The sequence below is a fragment of the Salvelinus alpinus genome, chromosome 3 (assembly GCF_045679555.1).
Source record: "Salvelinus alpinus chromosome 3, SLU_Salpinus.1, whole genome shotgun sequence".
NCBI lineage: Eukaryota > Metazoa > Chordata > Actinopteri > Salmoniformes > Salmonidae > Salvelinus > Salvelinus alpinus.
Genome location: NC_092088.1, coordinates 66,413,127 through 66,440,033, shown reverse-complemented (window position 1 = coordinate 66,440,033; position 26,907 = coordinate 66,413,127). Strand labels below are relative to the sequence as shown.

The 26,907-nt window shown below is 39.7% G+C and overlaps 1 protein-coding gene across 1 annotated transcript in view; it reads right to left on the bottom strand.

The window, feature by feature from the left end:
• Positions 1 to 4,249: 4,249 nt before the first annotated feature.
• Positions 4,250 to 26,907, bottom strand: part of tspan15 (tetraspanin 15) — a 50,776-nt gene continuing 28,118 nt past the window's right edge. The window contains exons 4-8 of the mRNA XM_071393797.1: positions 25,159 to 25,254; positions 20,545 to 20,661; positions 16,417 to 16,467; positions 14,455 to 14,571; positions 4,250 to 5,683 (exon numbers count right to left, since the gene is read on the bottom strand). Of these exons, the coding sequence (XP_071249898.1) occupies positions 5,510 to 5,683; positions 14,455 to 14,571; positions 16,417 to 16,467; positions 20,545 to 20,661; positions 25,159 to 25,254 (555 nt within the window). The 3' untranslated portion in view covers positions 4,250 to 5,509. The remainder of the gene's footprint in view (positions 5,684 to 14,454; positions 14,572 to 16,416; positions 16,468 to 20,544; positions 20,662 to 25,158; positions 25,255 to 26,907) is intronic.

Below are 26,907 nucleotides of genomic sequence, written 5' to 3'. Positions count from 1 at the left end.
AGGTTTTTAGAAATGTTTGCTAATTTATTACAAATAAAAACATAGGTATTCAGACCACTTACTCAGTACTTTGTTGAAGCACCTTTGGCAGGGATTACAGCATCAACTCCTCTTAGGTATGACGCTACAAGCTTGGCACACCTGTATTTGGGGAGTTTATCCCATTCTTATCTGTAGATCCTCTCAAGCTATGTCAGGTCGGATGGGGAGCGTTGCTGCACAGCTATTTTCAGGTCTCTCCAGAGATGTTTGATCGGGTTCAAGTCTGGGATCTGGCTGGGCCACTCAAGGACATTCAGAGACTTGGAAGGTAAATCTTCGCCCTAGTCTGAGGTCCTGAACGCTCTGGAGCAGGTTTTCATCAGGGATCTCTCTGTACTTTGCTCCAATCCTGACTAGTCTCCCAGTCCCTGCCGCTGAAAAACATCCCCACAGCATGATGCTGTCACCACCATGCTTCAACGTAGGGATGGTGCCAGGTTTCCTCCAGACATTACTCTTGGCATCCAGGCCAAAGAGTTCAATCTTGGTTTCATCAGACCAGAGAATCTGGTTTCTCATTGTCTGAGAGTCTTTAGGTACCTTTTGGCAAACTCCAAAGCGGGCTGTCATGTGCAATTTACTGAGGAGCGGCTTCCGTCTGGCCACTCCACCATAAAGGCCTGATTGGTGGAGTGCTGCAGAGATGGTTGTCCTTCTGGAAGGTTCTCTGTGGATGGAATTTATATGTTTAAATGAATGATTAGAATATTCCACCCTGAAACCATATAATTGTATGAAATTGATTAGAATCATAAAGTTATAATTAATGATGTGTGTAGTTTTAGTCAGAATTAGGGTAAAACAATATAAACTGTACAATATGTCTCTAAAGTGTCTTAAACACAGACTGTATGAGCAATATTCGGTGCCGACCTTGGCTAGGGGCCACTGAGAGATTTGGGAAAGGACAGGGAGTGATTCTCACGAACTCCCCTAATCTTTGTCGGCTGGGTAGCAGGACAGTGTGTGCGTAGGATACCTAATGTTTGTGTGTGTAAGTATGTGCGTAAGGAGTCTGTTTGTGTGTGAAAGTATGTGCGTAAGAAGCCAGTATAAAATGAATGGTTTTGTACAACTAACCAGCACTCTCGTAAATAAACTTTCTGACTATCGTAGCTGGGCCTCTGTCTGTTTTCATTTCAACCAGTATCTTACAGATTCTGGGGTGCAGACTGAGTATTATAAATTCTGGGGTGCAGACTGAGTATTATAATTGAATTGGGTTATGAACCTTGAGAACATAATTCTTGTAACATTCTCCCATCTCCACAGAGGAACTTTGGAGCTCCGTCAGAGTGACCATCGGGTTCTTGGTCACCTCCCTGACCAAGGCCCTCCTCCGCTGATTGCCCAGTGTGGCCGAGTGGCCAGCTCTAGGAAGAGCCTTGGTGGTTCCAAACTTCTTCCATTGAAGAATGATGGAGGCCACAGTGTTCTTGGGGACCTTCAATACTGCAGAAATGTTTTGGTACCCTTCCCCAGATCTGTGCCTCGACACAATCCTGTCTCGGAGCTCTACAGATAATTCCTTCGACCTCATGCCTTGGTTTTTGCTCTGACATGAACTGTCAACTGTGGGACATGATTCCATGTGTTATTTCATAGTTTTGATGTCTTCACTATTATTCTAGAATGTAGAAAAGAGTAAAAATAAAGAAAACCCTTGAATGAGTAGGTGTGTCCAAACATTTGACTGGTACTGTATATAAATAAGGTATTTCTGGTTCATTTTCAATACATTTGCTAAAAACAAATAAAAAATGTTTCATTTCGTCATGATGGGGTATTGTGTGTAGATTGCTGAGGAAAATGTTTTACTTAAAAAGTTTTAGAATAAGTAACATAACAAAATATGGAAAAAGTCAAGGGGTCTGAATACTTTCTGAATGCATTGTAAATATCAAGTGAAATGATCCTGTTGTTAAGGAGTCAAGTGCTGAATAGTGTCTATAAAAGTACTTTGCAGGTATCCTTCATGCATCATGTAGATGTTTTTATTTATACTTAAGGCTATTTTCCCACTGGAGCACTAACGGTACATAGCATTTTACCCCCAATGTTAAATGTAAGTGAAGGGTTAAAGCAAAGTGAAAGGCAAGTGAGAGAGAGTGAGGGCACTGGAAATTCAAAACAAGCAGACGTGCTTTGATTTAGTGAGAGAGAGACACTGCAAGAATGTCAACACCTATAAAAAGGACAATGCTAACATGACGTCAGCTCAGTCCACAGGGTATATATACTATAAGACTCCAGCTTCAGAGATTTTTTCAATTTGTTCCAGTCATTGGCAGCAGAGAACTGAAAGGAAAGGCGGCCAAAGGGAGTGTTTTACTTTGGGGAAGACCAGTGCAATATACCTGCTGGAGCGCGTGCTACGGGTGGGTGCTGCTATGGTGACCAGTGAGCTGAGATAAGGCGGGGCTTTACCTAGCAGACTTATAGGTGTCCTGGAGCCAGTGGGTTTGGCGACGGATATGTAGTGAGGGCTAGCAAACGAGAGCATAGAGGTTACAGTGGTGGGTAGTATATGGGGCGTTGGTGATAAAATGGATAGCACTGTGATAGACTACATCCAGTTTTCTGAGTAGAGTGTTTGTAAATGACATCGCCGAAGTCAAGGATCGGTAAGATAGTCAGTTTTACGAAGGTATGTTTAGCGGCATGAGCGAAGGAGGCTTTGTTGCGAAATAGAAAGCCGATTCTTGATTTAATTTTTGATTGGAGATGCTTAATGTGAGTCTGGAAGGAGAGTTTACAGTCTAACCAGACACCTAGGTATTTGTAGTTGTCCACATATTCTAGGTCAGAACCGTCCAGAGTAGTGATGCTAGTCGGGCGGGAGGGTGCGGAAAGCATTTGGTTGAAGAACATGCACTTAGTTTTACTAGCATTTAAAAGCAGTTGGAGGCCACAGAAGGAGTGTTGTATGGCGTTGAAGCTCGTTTGGAGGTTTGTTAGCAGTGTCCAAAGAAGGGCCAGATGTGTACAGAATGGTGTCGTCTGCGTAGAGGTGGATCAGAGAATCACCAGCAGCAAGAGCGACAGTTCTATTTTTGTTTCATCAGACCAGAGGACGTTTCTCCAAAAAGTATGATCTTTGTCCCCATGTGCAGTTGCAAACCGTAGTCTGGCTTCTTTATGGCGGTTTTAGAGCAGTGGCTTCTTCTTGCTGAGCGGTCTTTCAGGATATGTCGATATAGGACTCGTTTTACTGTGGATATAGATACCCTTTGTACCTGTTTCCTCCAGCATCTTCACAAGGTCCTTTGCTGTTGTTCTGGGATTGATTTGCACTTTTCGCACCAAAGTACGTTCATCTCTAGGAGAAAGAACGAGTCTCCGTACTGAGCGGTATGACGGCTGCGTGGTCCCATGGTGTTTATACTTGCGTAGTATTGTTTGTACAGATGAACGTGGCACCTTCAGGCGTTTGGAAATTGCTCCCAAGGATGAACCAGACTTGTGGAGGTCTACATTTTTTTTTTACTGAGGTCTGATTTATTGAAATTTTCCCATGATGTCAAGAAAAGATTTTGAAGGTAGGCCTTGAAATACATCCACAGGTACACCTCCAATTGACTTAAATTATGTCAATTAGCCTATCAAAAGCTTCTAAAGCCATTACATAATTTTCTGGAATTTTCCAAGCGGTTTAATTTCACAGTCAACTTAGTGTATGTAAACTTCTGACCCACTGGAATTGTGATACAGTGAATTATAAGTGAAATAATCTGTCTGTAAACAATTGTTGTAAAAATTACTTGTATCATGCACAAAGTAGATGTCCTAACCGACTTGCTAAAACTATAATTTGTAACAAGAAATTTGTGGAGTGGTTGAAAAACGAGTTTTAAAGACTCCAACCTAAGTGTATGTAAACTTGCGACATCAACTGTATAGATCTCTGGTGAAAAATGTCAGTATTTTCTCTTCAGGAAAACCGAAGGCATCATGGAAAAAACATGTTGGCTAGTAGACTAATATGGGTTTTGTATTAGAAAAGGTTGAAGAACGTAAAGTATATTCATGATGACTAATGGAACAGAGAGAAAGCTGAAGAACAACAATTACACAAATGGGGTATTTTGGGTGAACTAGGCTCCATGAAAGAGTAAAATATTTACATCGTCACAGCCGGACACCCTCTGCATGCACAGAAAAACCAGCAGGACAGGAAGAGCAACTCCACTACAAAGGCTGCATAACATGACTGCAAACATGATTTATTCATTCACCAGATCACTCACTATATAAAATGTTCAAAAGTATTAGTGAGCTCACACACATTTAAAAAAAAATGAACAGCATAAAAGTACAAATAGTTTCATTTTGAAAAAGAAGAAAGACCAAAAGATTTACAAAGACAGCACCTTAAAAGTTGGTCAATAAATAACCAGTAGATTTTACTTTAATTAATTTGATGTATTTTGAGTTGAAAGGAGTTTAAGATAAGATTTTTTTAAAGTTTGACTTTCTATTCTGTGTGGGTGGATTTAAATATCGTTCTGTCTCAGGAGAACAACCTCCTTTAGTCCATTGCCATGGACACAGGCTGCTGATGGAACTTCTGGTCGGAATAAGTATGTTAGCCGTTAAAGCTAGGCATGCAATCCCATACGATAACATGCTTTTAACAGTGATAACAGTCATTGGCAGGAAGACCATTCACATAATGCTGTTCTGGGAAGAGTATGAGTAATCATGAGAGCGTAAGCACTCGTCCATCTTGACCACAGCTTGAGAGAGGGCCACTAGCATTACTAGCAGATCCCTCACTACTCACATATTGGAGGTAAATATCACTGACTGAGCAAAGTCATACATGTAGATTTCAAACCATTACACAGTACAACATCCTAATAAAATGTGTGCAACTGACCATGTGCATGTTATACATGATTAACAACTTTGGTATTCCTAGCTCCTCAAATTAAGCCACATTGAGTGACTGACTAAAAACTTACTGAATAACATTTGTACTAACAAAACCATTAATGTGTTGAACCCATGACATCGCCAATGATTCTGAAAATCAACAATTGGATTAAGGTAAGATAACCTCCATAAACTTCCCCATAGAAAATATATCCCTTTGAAAACCTAAAAATATACTTTACAGGACTGTCTAGAGCTACAATCTCCATAAATCAAAATTCAAAAGCATTCAATGTTTTTGCTGTGAATTAATAAAAACTAAATTTCACCAATAAGAAAAAAGGCTATTCACAAAAGGCCATACACGTTTCATACCTTTCCATCCTACTAAAACCTTCATAACTTAACCCCTGAAAAAACAACAATCCCTGAATTAAACCAATTAAAAAGCATCTAAACAGCGTTGTAAAATCAGAGCTGATAGCTCCAGTATGTTGGAAGGCTGAGGCAGGCAGTGTATGGATCTATTCTCTCTCTGAGCTCACACAGGCACAGCAGTGTTTTAGCCTTATTAGATAAAAAGGAGGCACGCTCAGTCAATCTCTGGCATGCAAATGCAACATCTGGCCATTCTGCCCTGCTTCTTGGTTGCCCTGAAGCCACCCCTGTCCACGGTGTCCAGCAGTCCATCCTGGTAGTGACCAAACTCAGCAATGGCATCCTCCACCCGCGTGATGTAGAGCCAGCTAATGATCACGCCGAAGAACTGCAAACACAAGGAGATTCAGAGTTACGGATGGGACGTATGGTCTTAAACCATGGGCTTGGTGGCCACTAGTTCAATGTATTGTAAGCAGATCGCATATATTGGGGCACTTTGTATCTGCAGTCCATTACTGACCACTGCCTTTTTTCTTTGGGGGGGGGGGGCTTTCAATAAATAATGTCACGTCATTACATTTTGTCCTTGATATAAAACACTTTTCCAAAACATAAAAAAAAAGTCTGAAGCATGCCTTTTCAACCAACAGTGCAAACCTGAAACAGACAAGAACTGCAATGATTTATGAACAGGCAGCCATAGCTTTTGCTGATTCTAAAGCTCAAGCTATGTGCTCTTACCGTCAACAGCCCTAAAAAAAAAATGATGTAGCAAATCACACTGCAGAGAATTTGATTTGACTTTTGTCAAGCAGCAATGTCCAAAAAGCATGAAATAATCCATACAGTACATCTGCATCATCTTGAGGTAAAAATCTCTGGTTAAGAATACATGAAACAATTACTTTCTAAAAAAGTATTATTGTGGGTATATGGCATGTTAAAAGTATCCTTGTGGGTATATGGCATGTTAAAAGTATCCTTGTGGGTATATGGAATGTTAAAAGTATCTTTGTGGGTATATGGCATGTTAAAAGTATCTTTGTGGGTATATGGCATGTTAAAAGTATCCTTGTGGGTATATGGCATGTTAAAAGTATTCAAGTGCTGTAGACGGCAAGTCAAGTCAGCTATGAAGTGACATCATGAAGTGACATCATAACTCGTTGACTGAGGGGTCTGAAACTCAGACATAACAGTCTACTCCAAAGTCACTGAATTGATGGCTAAATAAATCTAAGACTCAAATCAAATCAAAGAACTACTGACCACTTCTTCTACCTTGTCTCGATGGCCTGTTTCAAATGAAAGTCGGCCTCATTTTGTTAGACAGAGTCAGGAGTTATACAAGATACGTGGGAGGTTTCTTCAAATAACTAGATTACACATTGAATGATTAATCCAAACAACAAATAAGCATTAATACCCTCAAATCAATAACGCATGGGAGAACCTTTATGACCCATGTCCTTTCTACAACTCACTTTTGCCTTCACATAGCTTCAGGTGAGAGATCAATACAGAGGGATCAAGAAATCAATAGAGAGGGAGTAGACAATGGTCTAAATTATATATAAAAAATGCCAGTCAGAAGACAATCCTTTTGTCCTACTTTACAGCCACATACTGTGAAACACAAAAGCACAAAATCTGTCGAAGTCAATACCCTCCAAGTTGTGTTCCCTCCAATGCTCCATATTATTGGAAAAATTGGGCACCACAAACAGTATATCGAGTGTATAAAAAATTAGGAACACCTGCTCTTTCCATGACAGACTGACCAAGTGAATCCAAGTAAAAGCCATGATCCCTTATTGAGGTCACCTGTTAAATCCACTTCAAATCAGAGGAGACAGGTTGAAGAAGGATTTTTAAGCTTTGAGACAAATGGGACTTGGATTGTGTATATGTGCCATTCAGAGGTTGAATGGGCAAGAAAAATATATATTTAAGTACCTTTGAACGGGGTATAGTAGTAGGTGCCAGGCACACCGGTTTGACTGTGTCAAGAACTGCAAAGCTGCTGGGTTTTTCATGCTCAACAGTTTCCCGTGTGTATCAAGAATGGTCCACCAACCAAAGGACATCCAGCCATCTTTTTTATTTTTATTTTAATTTTTAATTTTTTTAACCCTCTTTTTCTCCCCAATTTCGTGGTATCCAATTGTTAGTAATTACTATCTTGTCTCATCGCTACAACTCCCGTACGGGCTCGGGAGAGACGAAGGTCGAAAGCCATGCGTCCTCCGAAACACAACCCAACCAAGCCGCACTGCTTCTTAACACAGCGCGCATCCAACCCGAAAGCCAGCCGCACCAATGTGTCGGAGGAAACACCGTGCACCTGGCGACCTTGGTTAGCGCGCACTGCGCCCAGCCCGCCACTGGAGTCTCTGGTGCACGATGAGACAAGGATATCCCTACCGGCCAAACCCTCCCTAACCCGGACGACGCTAGGCCAATTGTGCGTCGCCCCACAGACCTCCCGGTCGCGGCCGGCTGCGACAGAGCCTGGGCGCGTGCCCAGAGTCTCTGGTGGCACAGCTAGCGCTGCGATGCAGTGCCCTAGACCACTGCGCCACCCGGGAGGCCACATCCAGCCATCTTGACACAACTGTCGGAAGCATTGGAGTCAACATGGGCGAGCATCCCTATGGAACGCTTTCGACACCTTGTAGAGTCCATGCCCGGATGAATTGAGGCTGTTCTGAGGGCAAAGGGGGGTGCAACTCAATATTAGGAAGGTGTTCCTCATGTTTTGTACACAGTGTATATAGAATAAATAAAGAATAAAAGCAAAGAGAAGATAATTAAAAGGAAAGTCCTACTTTCTGAATATATAATTGTCAAACATCTAATTTGGCAAGGTATGTAATCTGTAGTCAAGAGGTGGACAAATTATTGAAAGGTAGGTGATTCGTCTGTGTGTCTGTCAAACTATTATGGGAGAAAAATCTATTGACTTGGTAATTTTGTGTGGTGTGACGTGACTGTCAAAATAGCCTGGAATACAATCTTTTGATTGAAAGGGGTCTTGAAAAGTCTTCAAAATCTTGCTAGATAAACTTATGTTATTTGTATTCGTTGTTTTCAGAGGAACAGATTGCATTTGGACACATAGTTAACATGTGACATCATTGGCCCTTTGCAGTAGACTACAGTCTGTCTACAAAATTTCAAAGACAATTTTCAGTCTTATAAGCATAACTTATTTTCTATAAGATACAAGTGGTAATAATGTTTATAATTGAACATAGCTAATTAACAGGAAATTATATGGAGCATGTAATGAACCAAGGCTCCTGGGACCTTTATGGAACACCTTCACCAACTGCAGGGAAAAAAATATACTTTCCGGATTTATAGTACCTAATTAATCCCAGCTATGGTAGAGGAGCATGGACGTTACAAACAACAAAGTCCTTTAAATTCCTTTACTCATCAAGGTCATACTTCAACAGAGAGGCTTCAACAGTGAACCTACATGGACAACACAATACATTTCCTCAATGTGTTCAGCCCAAGTCCGTTATTGAGAGGGTTCTTGCTTATGTCCTCCAACCTCCCTTACCCCAAAATGGCCTCATGATTAGTTCTCAGCTGTAAAGTAATGCACTAATCTAGACTCACTGCTGTGCAAATACTGCTCTGTCTTGGCCCATCTATAGCAGAACCAGGTAAACAACATAAATCAAAGTGCTGTCTCCATAAGGAATGTGCGAATGGGGTGTTGTGTCACATAAACCAAAATGCCTAATCTTTGCAGTGGAGAAGAATTTATAACTGGGAGGCCCATAAAGCATGCCAAACACACTCATATTCTGAATGGATCTACAGTACCAGTCCAAAGTTTGGACACACCTACTAATTCAAGGGTTTTTATTTATTTATCATAATTCCATATGTGTTATTTCATAGCTTTGATGTCTTCACTATTATTCTACAATGTAGAAAATAGTAAAAATAAAGAAAAACCCTGGAATGAGTAGGTATGTCCAAACGTTTGACTGGCACTGTAAGTACTCATTAAAATCAGTTACTGCGCTTGACATGGGAAGGAAATGCAGTAGTAGGGTTTACTATTGACATTTAAATTCTTAGGCCGGGATTCAATTCAATCAGCGGTAGATACGCACGCTCGACATACAGTATCAGTCAAAAGTTTGGACATACCTACTCATTCAAGGGTTTTTTCTTTATTTTTACTATTTTTCTACATTGTAGAATAATAGTAAAAACATCAAAACTATGAAATAACACACATGGAATCATGTAGTAACCAAAAAAAAGTGTTAAACAAATCAAAATATATTTTAGATTTTAGATTATTCAAAGTAGCCACCCTTTGCCTTGATGACAGCTTTGCACACTCTTGGCATTCTCTCAACCAGCTTCACCTGGAATGCTTTTCCAACAGTCTTGGAGGAGTTCCCACATATGCTGAGCACTCGTTGTCTGCTTTTCCATCACTCAAATTACACATGACCATTTAGTCACAGTAATTAGGCTTCTCCAAGGTCTGATGCTGCTGCTGGTCATTAGTAGCCTACCAAACTTACTAACTGCCTTGTACTCAGCACTCTATTGTCCCTCTAATCACTCTGATATCAATGCAAATGTATTCGAAAATCTAATCAAACACTTCATGAAAGCCCTTGAGCTCATGTTGTGCAACATTTCTATTGGCTATGCAATTGCGGGAGAGAACATATTGATGGCCGAGAGGATCCCATCAGCTTTCTATAGGCTAGGCCTACTATATATATTTCTCAACTTTCCTAATATTAAGCACATTGCTTATATTTACAACAGGAGTATATTCTATCTGGCTGGCATGAAAATAAACCACGAGGAAAAGCGTCCTCCATTTGCTATTTAAATGCATAGATGACATGTATTTTTTCCCGCTGCCCCTGTTGTTTCGATACAGGTGCATGATAATGGTCCATTCTAAATCAAAAACCAATGTCACATATATTATTTAGTATATGTAAAGAAAAGATTAAATCAAGAATAGTCTGACAATATTAGCCTATCACTTGTGAATGATGCCCAGCATTTTTGTGACTTGTTCGAATCATAGTTGCACACCTCATGTAGCCTAGCCCATAGGCCTATATGTTTAAATAAGGTTTGTATCACAACTAAAGTGTGCCAAATAATTTATTAAAATTAAGCACATTGATCTGCTTTACAAGGGGTGTAGAGCCTAACTGGCATATATAATCAGCGCCTGAGTTTCAAGTTTGGGGAAGATAATTTACCATAAGAATGCACCTTTTATAAGAAAAGCATTACATGCATAATTGCATTTGCGGTCACTTTCGATAATGGTGTTTTCCCGCTAATGGAACATTCACACTTATAGCCTAATACCATGTACGCATTGCTGCACTTATAATGTGAAGAAATAGCCTAATAGTTTATCAACATTTTAAGCTAAACGTTCTGATAAGTTGCGTCAGCCACATTGCATAATTTTTTTGTTTGTTTTTGATGCAATGTGGTTGTATTAATTCAGGATCCATCGCATCCCACAACTGTTTGGAATATATATTTCTCACACAGAATAAGTTTACTTTGTACGATGGGGGATAGTAGATTGACATAGGCAAGTGCTTTTGCTGTTCGTTAGGCCGACTCATCTTGTTGGCTGACGAAAAGTAGATGTGGACAGTTCATCCAATATCTTCAACATGCACCTCGGAATTGGATAAGGACACGCGCAGTTGCGTGCCCGATGTGTCGGTCTTAACTTTTAGCCTGTGAGAAAGACCCACTTCGGATTGCGCAGCACACTCAGGTAGAAGGGCACAACGCATTACTCTTAGGTTGCATTATGGCCACAAAGGGGATGCCGCCATGAAATTCGAGGCATTACCAAGCGCTTGTCAAATTGTGAATGAGAGACTATTTGAGTGTGTACAGCCTGCGCAAAAAAAAACTAAACAGAGCTCATGCCTTTCAAGTTACTTTTTTCAAATCAGTCTCATCATGCAGCCTTACAATGCATAAAAAATCAAAACATATAGCCCGTCGTTTGTAAAAGAATTAAAGTTACATTAATAACTTTCAATTAAGCATATAGAAGTACCTATTGCTTTGTTAACCACTCAACACAGAATAGGCGCATGTGCACGCACACACCCTCAAATCATTGAGAAAATATTTATATTTTATTCAGCTTGGTTCAATTGTATTCTTTATACTATAAAATAATTTTAAATAATGCCACGGAAAAATCTAATCTTGTCTGCTAAATGAACTAATGTAGCCCACAGCCATTTGGCATAGCCACACCAGGACCTAACATAAGGACAACTCAGAGTATGCAATTCTTTTCTTCTGAAATAGACTACATTTTCTTCATATCATGCTTCTTTAGACCTGTCTAAAATAAATAAATGGATTTATTGTGAAGGTGTAGGCTATATTACATGGCTTTATTATACTTTTTAAAATGGCTTGTAGACTATGTGTGGAAGCCAGGAGATGCTAAATGTGTTTGTTAACTAATGGTCAATTACCGTGAGACTTATTTGCTTGACAATCACCAACTGACAAAATTTTGTGACCACCACAGTAGTGTTGGGTCATTGTCCTGTTGAAGAACGTATTTAGTCCCACTAAGCGCAAACCAGATGGGATGGCAGAATGCTGTGGTAGCCATGTTGGTTAAGTGTGCCTTGAATTCTAAATAAATCACTGACACCATCAAAGCACCCCCACACCATTTATTTATACACCACCTCCTCCATACTTCACGGTGGGAACCACACATGCGGACATCCATACACCTACTCTGCGTCTCACAAAGACACGGCGGTTGGAACCAAAAATCTCAAATTTGGACTCATAAGACCAAAGGACAGATTTCCACCGGTCTAATGTCCATTGCTCGTGTTTCTTGGCACAAGCATGTCTCTTTTTCTTATTGGTGTCCTTCAGTAGTGGTTTCTTTGCAGCAATTTGACCAACCATGAAGGCCTGATTCGCGCAGTCTCCTCTGAACAGTTGATGTTGAGATATGTCTGTTACTTGAACTCTGAAGCTTTTATTTGGGCTGCAATTTCTGAGGCTGGTGACTAATGAACTTATCTTGTGCAACAGAGGTAACTCTGGGTCTTCCTTTTCTGTGGCGGTCGTCATGAGAGCCAGTTTCATCACAGCGCTTGATAGTTTTTGCGACTGCACTTGAAGAAACTTTCAAAGTTCTTGAAATGTTCCGGATTGACTGACCTTCATGTCTTAAAGTAATGATGGACTGTCCTTTCTCTTTGCTTATTTAATCTGTTCTTGCCATATATGGACTTTGTGTTTTACCAAATAGGGATATTATCTGTATACCACTCCTACCTTGCCACAACACAACTGATTGGCTCAAACACATTAAGAAGGAAAGAAATTCCACAAATTAACAAGGCACATCTGTTAATTGAAATGCATTCCAGGTGACTACCGCATGAAGCTGGTTGAGAGAATGCCAAGAGTGTGCAAAGCTGTCATCAAGGCAAAGGGTGGCGACTTAACAGAATCTCAAATATATATTTTGATTTGTTTAACAATTTCTTTGGTTACTACATGATTCCATATGTGTAATTTCATAGTTTTGTAGAAAATACTAAAAATAAAGAAAAACCCTGGAATGAGTAGGTGTGTCCAAACTTTTGACTGGTACTGTAGGTCCAGGATTCAATCTGATCGCTCTTTGGTCGGCTATGCACCTTTTAAGGGCAATGTTTTCCGCGTTTGTGGAGACCCCATTCATGGGAACATGGGCCTAGACTTTTCATTGTGCTCGTGTACCTGTAGGTTTGTGTTGCATATAAACAACATAAACCCTTCTAAAAGATAAGAGTAGTTAGGCAGCAGATGGGGACTTGGCTCACAGTAATGCAATTTACAATAACATTACTCATACCCGAAAAATTTATTTAGATTTTTCTACTGCAGATTGATAGTGGATTACAGTTCCAGTTGACATATTGTGGTGACGATTAAACATTAATTTGTGCCAAATATCTCCAAAAAGCTCATAAGATCTGAGAAACTACTCACAGAATTTGAAGGTGTAAATTCAAGGTTGCATATTTGTCCTGTTTTCCCACTGTGCTTGATAAGATGGACATGGAATTTGAAACCAATGGAAAGTGTCCAATGTGCCAATCAATAAATAGTTCTGAGAGGCAGAAATTTGTCGTGGAAAATTGCAAGATTATGTTATAATGCTTGTATTGCATTATAATGGTTGTTTTATTCGACAGAATAGAATATTCTGTTAACTATTGTGTGTGTGTGTTCTACTGAGGATGGGCCTCTATGAGATAACACTGACAGAAGAGATTTACGATGTCTTTGGGTGATAAAACCTAAAGAGCATTCCAGAGAACATGAGCTAATGGTTCTGTTCTATGCCGTACCAGGGAGAGACCGTTCCCTTTTGGAGTAAGAGCGCCAGACACTGGTCTTTAAAATGAAAACTGTTGACACAGCAGTAACTGTCTGCTATGTTTTATAGATATCTTTCATTCAAATCTTAACCTTTGTGAACTGTTCCTAAGATCTGTGGTTCGTCATGTAGGTTGAGAGGGGTGTATCTTGACTATAAAAGATTTTTGTACTTTTCTGTTGGTACTCTCAACGGTTCATTAGAAATAGTGAATTGTTGAAAGTCAAATGCTATTGCAAAGCTCTTATTAAAGATGTAGTTTAAGTATAACTCTGACTGGTGTGTGAAGTTTGTAACTCTCCTCATTTGGTAATGCAGAAATATGCCACCACAAACTATAAAGTGATAAGCAAACATTTGTAGGGGCTTCACTGCAAGCTGTGACTGGGAAGCTGCATCACCCTCTCTAGCTAAGATATGAGACCATTATAGAAGCTACATTAAAAAAAAGGGATTTCATGAAGAAAAAAAGGAAAGAGCTCACAATATAACAGCATATTTTCTATCTTTCACTGCATAATTTCTACTCCCCCCCCCCCCCCCCCGAAAAGCTTTTTTTAAACCATTATGTGGAAACCAGTACCTGCCTCCTGCAACAGCCATTAACCAAAGAGCTGTGCCCATAACATTTCTGTGTGAATCATTACTTGTGTATTGTTGGTGGACATCAGATGTCAGTCTGAAATGGCATGGTGGTTAACTCTTACCTGGGGGAATAAGATGCCAAGCAGCAAGCCAGCCATTATCTTATAGTTATCCATGAACCAGATGAAGACAGCATCAGTACAACCTCTGATGTAGATGACGTTCTGCAAGTCCAGCCTCTAAGCAGGAGGGATATACATTTAAAATGGCAGGCCTTTGTGCAAATCTGTATGACTGACGTGTTTGATACGATCTTTCATACATACAGTGGGGAGAACAAGTATTTGATACACTGCCGATTTTGCAGGTTTTCCTACTTACAAAGCATGTAGAGGTCTGTAATTTTTATCATAGGTACACTTCAACTGTGAGAGACGGAATCTAAAATAAAACTCCAGAAAATGACATTGTATGATTTTTAAGTAATTAATTTGCATTTTATTGCATGACATAAGTATTTGATCACCTACCAACCAGTAAGAATTCCGGCTCTCACAGACCTGTTAGTTTTTCTTTAAGAAGCCCTCCTGTTCTCCACTCATTACCTGTATTAACTGCACCTGTTTGAACTCGTTACCTGTATAAAAGACACCTGTCCACACACTCAATCAAACAGACTCCAACCTCTCCACAATGGCCAAGACCAGAGAGCTGTGTAAGGACATCAGGGATAAAATTGTAGACCTGCACAAGGCTGGGATGGGCTACAGGACAATAGGCACGCAGCTTGGTTAGAAGGCAACAACTGTTGGCGCAATTATTAGAAAATGGAAGAAGTTCAAGATGACGGTCAATCACCCTCGGTCTGGGGCTCCATGCAAGATCTCACCTCGTGAGGCATCAATGATCATGAGGAAGGTGAGGGATCAGCCCAGAACTACACGGCTGGACCTGGTCAATGACCTGAAGAGAGCTGGGACAACAGTCTCAGAGAAAACCATTAGTAACACACAACACCGTCATGGATTAAAATCCTGCAGCGCACGCAAGGTCCCCCTGCTCAAGCCAGTGCATGTCCAGGCCCGTCTGAAGTTTGCCAATGACCATCTGGATGATCCAGAGGAGGAATGGGAGAAGGTCATGTGGTCTGATGAGACAAAAATAGAGCTTTTTGGTCTAAACTCCACTCGCCGTGTTTGGAGGAAGAAGAAGGATGAGTACAACCCCAAGAACACCATCCCAACCGTGAAGCATGGAGGTGGAAACATCATTCTTTGGGGATGCTTTTCTGCAAAGGGGACAGGACGACTGCACCGTATTGAGGGGAGGATGGATGGGGTCATGTATCGCGAGATCTTGGCCAACAACCTCCTTCCCTCAGTAAGAGCATTGAAGATGGGTCGTGGCTGGGTCTTCCAGCATGACAACGACCCGAAACACACAGCCAGGGCAACTAAGGAGTGGCTCCGTAAGAAGCATCTCAAGGTCCTGGAGTGGCCTAGCCAGTCTCCAGACATGAACCCAATAGAAAATCTTTGGAGGGAGCTGAAAGTCCGTATTGCCCAGCGACAGCCCCGAAACCTGAAGGATCTGGAGAAGGTCTGTATGGAGGAGTGGGCCAAAATCCCTGCTGCATTGTGTGCAAACCTGGTCAAGAACTACAGGAAACGTATGATCTCTGTAATTGCAAACAAAGGTTTCTGTACCAAATATTAAGTTCTGCTTTTCTGATGTATCGAATACTTATGTCATGCAATAAAATGCAAATTAATTACTTAAAAATCATACAATGTGATTTTCTGGATTTTTGTTTTAGATTCCGTCTCTCACAGTTGAAGTGTACCTATGATAAAAAATTACAGACCTCTACATGCTTTGTAAGTAGGAAAACCTGCAAAATCGGCAGTGTATCAAATACTTGTTCTCCCCACTGTATGTGATAACAAATAAAATATGAATGAGAAAATGAATGCACTGTCCTTCTGTATGACATCAGTAAACATCAATTTCCCATTTAGACTTTCACATTTAGAAATTGAGACCGTGAGAGACACTGAGACAAGATTTTGTTCAGATAGTCTTACCTCTTTGTCAAGGACCTTATATCCACATAGTGTGTTGGTAACTTCACTAGGCTGAAAAGGAAGAACATAATACAAAGTAAAAGTGATAACAGATTTGAGCACATTACTAACAAGTTACACAAGCATATTTGAAGTTAGGATACATCCCTTGAGGATTATTCAAATAATTAATCGTAATGAGGAATCTTCTCTACAATGTCCACCTGCTTTTCTACAATAGAAAATCAAATAGCTTGTTTTGAAAGTACATGTATTTCTGTAGGCATGAAAAGTTGTGAAAAAGTTAATCAAATGTATATACGTGGGAACCCTGTGATTGGTATCTTCTAAACTGGTAGTGGAAATATTAGATCTCATGTCAAAAAGGTTGGACACCCCTGGTCTAGTTGAACTATTTTAGAAGTGGCCCTTGGCTAGTGATTGTGATGAGTGAGAGTGAGAGAGATCAATCAGTCCTAACATTAGGGAATGGATATGTAGGCTAATATCCAGCCTAAGATCATGTTCAAAAGAGCAACCAATAAATATGTTAAAATGTTAAATATTAGCTAAGACTTCAATGAAAATATTACTAAGTAATGTGACCAAATGCTCCAAGTCTTATTGGAACAAGTTGACAAACATTGCTAAAATCCTAGCTTTGCCCCCCAGGATGCGCATTACTTATTAAGGAGCAAACAGTAGACAGTGATAACTGAGGGAAAACACACAACATGAATGACCCACACCAGGGAAATCTACTCGCTTCAGCTTGGGTGGTTCACAGCAGAGATGGAGTACCTTGTGGAAAACTGGTAAAAAGCTCTACAACTTTTAAACCAAACAGACACCTAACTCTCTTTTCATAGACAAAATGATGCTGTAAGAAGTTGTCCATTCTATTTTACCTGAATTAATTCCACTTGAATGATAGAAGGTATACATTATTCAGTGTACTTTGACATAAATATCCCTGAGCACTGAGCAACTGTGCATGTTCAGAAAACAAAATGAGAAGTCTTTCAATCTTTTTGTTCAATAATGACAGTTACCATAGGGGAGAACATGTGATATGGCCGCAAGACCATGGGCATTTTGACATGCATTAAAAAAAACTGGAACCTCAGGAAAGTTGCAGAGTAGAGGCACTTTAAATGTCAATAGACCTAAATGGTTATAAACAAAAAGATCTAAGACAGACATGTTCCAGACTGTTCCAGCTTTTTATTCACTTCAGAGACTGGAATATTACTTGGGAACAAACAATGCATTTTTTTTTGTTTCACCCTTTGATATGAAGCCTTGTGAGGTGTCAATATCTGGAGTTTAGAGATAAGCTAATACATTCAGCCATGGGGATTCCTGAAGGTTATCTGCTTCTATATCTCAAATCCCAGCAACTATATGTTGAAAATCATGAGCTTGAAAATCTCTCATTTTGACTTGCTATTTTTACCAATCAGGTTAAAACGTAATCTTTGAGACGACAGACTAAAGGTTTGCATGCCCATAATAAGATTAATAAATAGACCAAGAGTCTTTTTTACCTTGCCATTTAAAATCAGGATAGCATATTAGGATTCAGAGCCAGATCCTCCTACAGTGGCATGGCAGCACGAGACCCCATCCCCAGCTGCCTGGGAGGATGTTATCTTTGTACTTTTTAAGAACACAAAGTGGTTGCCAGTTCTGCTGAGTGACATCCTGTCTGACCAGCTGTGCTCTCAGAGAGAGGGGATGGTAAAGGCTCACATTCACAGAAAGAACTCACAAAGCATGGGGTCTCTTTCTCCCCTCCCGGAGGGCTGGAGCCCTAGGACCTTGCCTGAATAAAACCTGAGCTGATGATTCCTTGCCGTTCCTGTCCCAAGTCCACCTGTTTGAGCTGATGATCCTGTGCTGCTATTCCGACTGCAGCTGTGGACACCTGATCTGACTTCCCCGGGCACGCTACAGCATCCCGGAAGAGCATCCCGGAGTCGCCTCTTCACTGTTGACGTTGAGACTGGTGTTTTGCGGGTACTATTTAATGAAGCGGCCAGTTGAGGACTTGTGAGGCGTCTGTTTCTCAAACTAGACACTAATGTACTTGTCCTCTTGCTCAGTTGTGCACCGGGGCCTCCCACTCCTCTTTCTATTCTGATTAGAGCCAGTTTGCGCTGTTCTGTGAAGGGAGTAGTACACAGCGTTGTACAAGATCTTCAGTTTCTTGGCAATTTGTCGCATGGAATAGCCTTCATTTCTCAGAACAAGAATAGACTGACAAGTTTCAGAAGAATGTTCTTTGTTTCTGGACATTTTGAGCCTGTAATCGAACCCACAAATGCTGATGCTCCAGATACTCAAGTAGTCTAAAGAAGGCCAGTATTATTGCTTCTTTAAATCAGCACAACAGTTTTCAGCTGTGCTAGCATAATTGCAAAAGGATTTTCTAATGATCAATTATCCTTTTAAAATTATAAACTTGGATTAGCTAACACAACGTGCCATTGAAACACAGGAGTGATGGTTGCTGATAATAGGCCTCTGTACACCTATGTAGATATTCCATTAAAAATCAGACGTTTCCAGTTACCATAGTCATTTACAACATTAACAATGTCTACACTGTATTTCGGATCAATTTGATGTTATTTTAAATGGAGAAAAAAAATAAGCTTTTCTTTCAAAAACAATCATAGTCATAGTGTTAGTGTGGAGCACAGATATGAAGCAGTCATTTTTTTTTAAATCATGTTAAACACCATGCAACTTATTATTTGACTTAAGAACATTTTTACTTCTGAACTTATTTAGGCTTGCCATAAGAGGTTGAATAATTATTGACTCAAGACATTTCAGCTAATAATTTTACATTGATTTGTAAACATTTCTAAAAACATAATTCAATTTTGACATTATGGGGAATTGTGTGTAGGCCAGTGACAAATCTATATGTAATCCATTTCAAATTCAGGCTGTAACATCAAAATTTGGAAAAAGTCAAGGGGTGTTAATACTTTCTGAAGGCACTGTACAAGGACCTTGAGCATTCCCTCCAGTGGCAAACTTTGCAGGGGAGGGGTCTATATTAAAGACAACTATGAGTTAATCACAATCTTTCAGTATGTCATACATTTGAGGATTCCATTGAAAATTTGGTGTGTCTATATAAAAAGTGTAATTGGTGTTACTCAATTTAAATGAAATGACATTACATTGTGAGCAAAATGACTAATCAATGGATTTTTAAAGGGTTAACGACCTTAGATATGAGCATCTGTGGCCTCCATTTTGGAAAATCCTCAATTACCTATGTTATTGGTGTTTCTACTCCTACTGGTGTAACAATGTTATATAATTTGTTATCAAAAACTATTTTTTTTAAAGTAATTCAGTTACCATATTAATTGATTTAGAATGGGAAGAAAAACAATGTTTTGTTCATTTCCCCCATAATGCGATGCCCAAATGCGACCGTAATTCAAGAACAACCCTACTGTTGTATTTAGAGATCAGAACAACACGGAGGGGAACAAATATGGCATAGGAGGCATCTAGAGATCAACAAATCTGAGCTGTACTGATTAATAGTTTTCAACAAGTATGAAAATGTGTTAGGGGACATGAAGTGTTGTCATGGATGTGGTCTCTAATCAAACATTCTCTGCTGAAACACCACAATGCTAAACAGTTCAATTACGAGTTCAAATAACCAGAATTGGTTGTACATTTCCATGTTTCTTGCCAGACAAAAATTTGAATGTGTGATCTTCCCAACCCGAGATTTGTTTAATACAAAGACACTAAGAAAAAGACAAAGTGACATTTGGAGACAATGGTAGCCTCAAGGTTAGAGTCTCGGACCAATAAGAGGAAGGTTGTCGGTTTGAATCACAGGGCTGCCACGTAAAAGCAGACTGGAGTGAACTGCAGCCATAGGGTTGCTGGCATCATTATCCCATATGCTACCTACTGCCATTTTGAAAGAAACTGCTTCAGGGTCCCTGCTCTGCTGAGCTGACCCTGTGCTGCTCCCAGACTGTCATGTGTGTGGGGTGTTGGGTTGGGTACTGTGACACCAAACAATTTGTGTTCAAATTGATTTAAATAAAGATCTATTATATTCTAATTTGCATCATGAGCTCTCAATGGAAGAGCAGCACATACCTTGTTTTCGAGGCAGCAGGTGTAAGGGACTCCACATGCCAGTGGTCCAGGAGCTGTACAGTTATGGTACATGTTCACTTCCCAGTCTTTGTACTCCTGCCCTCCACAACACTTGAACTGTAAAGAACAGACAGCGACAAAGCAGACAGACAAACATAGCTGTATTAATAAATCAAAAACAGTTCTAGAATGGTATTCAGCATTATGAAAAACCTTGGTTCCTCTTTAAAAAACACAACTTTAAAGGCTTACTTAAGCTATCATAAACCCTTTATGCCTACAGAGATACACATTGTTTTAAGCAATTCATCCTATACAAGCATTTTAACAGGTCCTTAAATCAGGCACACAATGTGGCATAACCCCTTTGTCAACCTCTAGCAAGCCATTTGCTTACATGCTTTGTGAAGCATAGACTATGAAGGCCTTATAAAGGGTTTATGAACAAGTTTTTAAAATTGTGGATCGTTTGAGCTTCAAATACATTTTCTAACTCTTCTGGTCTGGTACAGCAATGTTGTTTACATGTTGAGCTTTTGTATTAGCATAAAACACAATTTAGGTATAAAGGAAGTATTTTGCAAGACTATAATTCAAAGGAGCTGAGCTATACACTGTGAATCTGCTTTGTCTTCAAAGCAAAGATCTGAAAAGGCTCTTAAAATGCCTAGAGCCATTGCTAGTAATTACCCCAATTACCTGGATAGGATTCTCTGAAAGTTTTAAGTACACTATTTCAGGAGCTATAGCATTATGGTTGTACAATATAATTTCGTAATTTAGAATCCTGTAAAGTTTCAGTAAAGGGATCAAAATTAACACAATTATTTAAAATACAGGTACAGGTAACTGCCAAAGTAAAGGAAACAGTATTTTGGCAGTTACATGCAATTTCCACCTTCGGTGACTAGGTAAAAAAAATCTAGATTGTAAGTCAATATTTTAGGAAAATCAGGTATCTTTACCCATTAACAAATGTATTCCTGAAGAAAACTCACAAAACATGGATGTGATGATATATACACTGAACAAAAATATAAAAAACGCAACAATTTCAAAGATTTTACTGAGTTACAGTTCATTTATGGAAATCAGTCAATTTAAATAAATTCATTAGGCCCTAATCTATGGATTTCACGACTGGGCAGGGGCACAGCCATGGGTGGGCATAGGCCCACCCACTGGGGAGCCAGGCCCAGCCAATCAGAATATGTTTTTCCCCACAAAAGGGTTTCATTAAATACAGAAATACTCCTCTGTTTCTTCAGCAGTCTGGGTGTCTGGTCTCAGACGATCCCGCAGGTGAAGAAGCCAGATGTTGAGGTCCTGGGCTGGCGTGGTTACACGTGGTCTGCGGTTGTGAGGCCGGTTGGACATACTGACAAATTCTCTAAAACAACGTTGGAGGTGGCTTATGGTAGAGAAATTAACATAAAATTATCTGACAACAGCTCTGCTGGTCATTCCTGTAGTCAGCATGTGAATTGCACACTCCCTCAAAATTTGACACATCGGTGGCATTGTGTTGTGTGACAAAACTGCACATTTTAGAGTGGCCTTTTATTGTACCCAGCACAAGGTGCACCTGTGTAATGATCATGAGGTTTAATCAGCTTCTTGATATACCACACCTTTTCAGGTGGGTGGCTTATCTTGGCAAAGTACAAATGCTCACTAACCGGGATGTAAACACATTTCTGCCCAAAATTTGAGAGAAATAAGCTTTTTGTGCGGATGGAACATTTCTGGGATCTTTTATTTCAGCTCATGAAACATGGGACCAACACTTTACATGTTGGGTTTATATTTTTGTTCAGTATATAACTAATGAGTTGTAGTGGCACTGACATTATTGAGTTACAAGAACATGTGGGAGAGAGATCTTGTGTGTGCTTAGGGAGATTAGCAAGTAACCTTTCCTCCAGCAGCTCATACAAGCACTTTGTACCAATCCATGGTTCACCACAGAGACCAAGTAGTCCAGTTCAGATTTTCATCAGAGTAAGAACTAACCCAAGCCAAAGCAATACTAGGCCTACTCTAGAGATCATTAAACAAATACTGGCCTGTGTTAAATGTCAGTTTTAAAACACACAAAACCTAGAAGCCAAATATACAAGCCAGAAATCAGAGGCTTGAGATGTGTGCATCCATTTGAGTGCTATTAAAATATCCTGCTATAATTATAGTCCTTAATAAATACATATGTAATGACTTGCAATAGCAGAGACCTTTGCTTAAAAAGCGTAAAGACAGGCAATGAACATTCACAAATATATTGCATGTAGCTGGTAAAACGTGCACCTTTCATATTCGCATGAAGTGAACGTTTTTATACGAATACATTTAACGATGGATGTCTCAATCGAGTGGCAGAATGTCACGTATTCCTAAAAAGCTGTGCCTCTGACGCCACTAAAACCATCATGAAAGACATCCTATGGTACACAAATAAAGCACAATACATAACGTACATTTCCCCCTATAGAACCTACTTCCATCTGAGTGACCACTTCGAGAGCCAGTCTTCAACTTGGCTGGCGAAACGCCTCAGAGTTAAAAGCAAACAGAACTACACCTACTTCCTTTTAAAAATACAGTCTAATCTGATGCAGTTCAACATCTGACCATAAGGTAGCACTTAAGAAAAATAGTATCTATGAAAACCCTGTCAAAGTACCTTAGGCTAGGTCTAATACTAGTTAAGAGCTACAGCACACAGTTGTGGTTACACACAAAATCATATTTACATTTACATTTAAGTCATTTAGCAGACGCTCTTATCCAGAGCGACTTACAAGTTGGATTCAATAGTGAGTTTAGAAAAAGTTTTTAAAAAAGGGGACAGCAGCACTCACTTGATGCAGTTGTATTGATCTACTTCCTTCTATCAACAAGCCCAAACTACCACAACTATCTCCCTCAGTGGGGATTTTCAAAGCTCCTGTTCGACCTGCTTTAGGATAATGTCAAAACACATCACACAGTTGGAGAGAATGGAGACGGTATGACACATTGACGTTCTATTATGGGAGACAGACAAAGCTGTCCTCCAACATTTAGAGTCCCAATTTACAAGTAGTTATTTCTTGAAACATTTTCCATTCTACAAACAGCTTTGTGTTGCTTGTGGTGAGTATAAATGCTTGAAATAAAGCACAATACTTGTTTGGCATATACAGTGTTGTGAAAAAGTATGTGCCACCTTGCTGATTTTCTCTATTTTTGCATATTTCTGATACTGAATGTTGTAAGATCTTCAACCAAAACCTAATATTAAATACAGAGAACCTGATTTTACAAATATATATATTTTTTAATTAACAAAAAGTTATGCAACACCCAATTTGTGTGAAAAAGTAATTGCCCCCTTACAGTCAATAACTGGTTGTGCCACCTTTAGCTGCAATGACAGCAACCAAACACTTCCTGTAGTTCTTGATCAGTCGATCTCATTCAAGTTAGACCAAAAAGCACCTGGAAGCAACTTGATGATCATCAAGACTCTTGGAAGAATGTTCTATGGAAAGATGAGTCAAAAGTATTACTTTTTGGATGACATGGGTCCCATTTATGCATGGAGAAAGCCAAACTGCATTCCACAGTAAGAACCTCATACCAACAATCAAGCATAGTTGTGGTAGTGTGATGGTTTGGGAATGATTTGCTGCCTCAGGACCTGGACGCATTGCCTTAATAGAAGGAACCATGAATTCTGCTCTGTATCAGAGAATTCTACAGGAGAATGTCAGGCCATCTGTCTGTGAGTTGAGTCAGCTGGGTCATGCAGCAAGACAATGAGCAAAACGTCTACATAAATGTCTACACAAATAGCTAAAAAGCAACACATTTGAAGTCCAGACCTAATCCCAGTTGATGTTGTGGCAGGACTTGAAACGAGCAGTACACGCTTGAATACTCACAAATGTGGCTGAGTTAATGCAGTTCTGCATGCAAGAGTGGGCCAAAATTCCTCCACAGCGAGCGACGTGAGAGACGGATCAACAACTACAGGAACCATTTGGTTGCAGTCATTGCAGCTAAAGATGGCACAACCAGTTATTGAGTGTAAGGGGGCAATTACTTTCACACACAGGGGCATTGGGTGTTGCCTAACTTTGTTTATGAAGTAAGTATGTAATTGTTGTGTTATTTGTTCACTCAGGTTCCCTTTATCTAATATTAGGTTTTGGTTAAGATCTGATAACATTTAGTTTAAAAAAGAAAATTAGATGGGGGGGCAAATACTTTTTCACAGCACTGTACCCGGGTTACTTTCTATCATCAGTAGTCCTCCTGTGTAACAACTTATGGAAAAGCAGAATTGCTGGAGAAAATGGGTTCTCTGTAACAGATTTTGTCAAGGTTAGGGGTGAGAATGAGAACTCCAATGCTGCATTGACAGCATCCATCTCTCCCCCACCCGGTAGGAACCTTCTAATTACAACGAACCACTTTTCCCTTTGTGACATAACCCCTCCAATTATGTCAAAGTGAATAATCACAAATTACATTTGTTCAATGGCAATGAAAAACACAAAGAATCGCAGACACAAAACCTGGCAAACAGTTTAAAAATAATATCCATTTATTTTTTTCAAACTGAAATCTTACCTTTCTTTGAACAAAGTCCATGATGTTTTTGAAATCCAGATCATCGTAGTAATTCACTATTCCTTTACGAATGTTTTTGTTTAAGAGGTCCAAAGTCTATGGTGGTGGAAAAGAAAAATAGAGGGTGAAATATATTAAGACTGTAGGATTGATAGTGTAGGCAGCTTTAAAACAATCGAGTATAAACATTTTTTTTATACATTTAATAAGGAATTCAATGCACCAACACTTGAACTCTCACTATATTGCTCCTGTCAATAAAAACTACTTTATTTTCCTAAATCCTGGCATAAGCAATTCCTCAAGACACAAATTGCCATGTAACCTCTTTTTGACAGGATCATGTTCAGACTTGAAACATATCTGTTTTTGGACCTTAGGAGGATTAGTTACTGTTACAATTTCAAAATGGTGTTTTTCTTGCTAACATATGATGGAAGATCCCCGAGTCGCTGGTTTGCCTGGGAGGGGTCCCTGGGCAAGAAAAGTTTGAAAATCCCTGCACTAACCAAACAAATTGATTAAAAATGGAAAGCTGAAATGTCTTTAGTCAATAACTATGCAACCCCTTTGGCAAGGGCAGGCCTAAATAAGTTCAGGAGTAAACATTTGCGTAACAAGTCACATGGACTCTGTGTGTGCAATAATAATGTTTAACATTTATTTTTAACAGATTTTGGCCAGAGTGAGCCCTCTCATCGTCACACCACTTTCAACCAGCGGTTTTCAGTTGCGGCTGAACATTTTGGTTGTGTGTTTAACTCTGCCTGTAAACACGCTGGATGATTCAGAATTCATTGAAGAGCTTGAACGATTCATTGACGAGAGATACTTACGAACTCAAAGAAACATGTCGCTGGTTTCGGAGGATTCAAGCATTGTTAAGGACAACCAACCCAATCAACAAAACAAACCAAAACCAGGTTGGCCAATAGGTATCAACGATGGAACCAAACCATCCCCTAGTAAGAGGGCGCGTGTGGCGAGTGGGGAGGTTTACTGATATGGATGTTGACTTGTTAAAATTCATCAATGAAAGGCTTGCCAAACTTGATATCTTGGATATATTACGAGAGGACATCAATGCATTATGTGCTAGTCTAGAATTCAGCCAACGTCAGATTGATGATCTAAGGAAAGAGAACACGGCGCTGAAAGGTACTGTAGACTCTATTCATAGAAAGGTGGAGGTGGTGCAAAGGGAGAACAAACAACTTAAAGAAACCTTGCTTGATGTACAGTGTCGATCAATGCGGAACAATCTAATATTTTCAGGGATACCGGAGAATGACAACTGTGAGGACACAGTCCGAGACTTTATGTCAACTCAACTAAAACTGCCCACTGATGTTGTGCGTAATGCCACTTTCTCCAGAGGCCTTACCTATTCTATGGACTCTGGAGAAAGTGGCATTACGCATAGGCCACGGGCTATTATTGCATGTTTTGACAAATTTAAGCAAAAGGAAATTACGAAGAACATGGGCAGAGAACTCAGAAACACTGATTTTGGAATGAATGATCACTTCCCCACCGAGATCAACGAAAGGAGAAAAAAAACAATATCCCATCAATGAAAGGAGAAAAAAACAATATCCCATCATGAAGGAAAAGCGTTGCCTGAATCAACGAGTCTCCATGTAAACTTTATATCAACGGGCAATTGTATCAGGACTCTAGAGTAACTCCCTGGCTATTTTAATTTAATGTTCAGATTTGAGTTTGTGTGCTGTAGTGTATCATGACAAC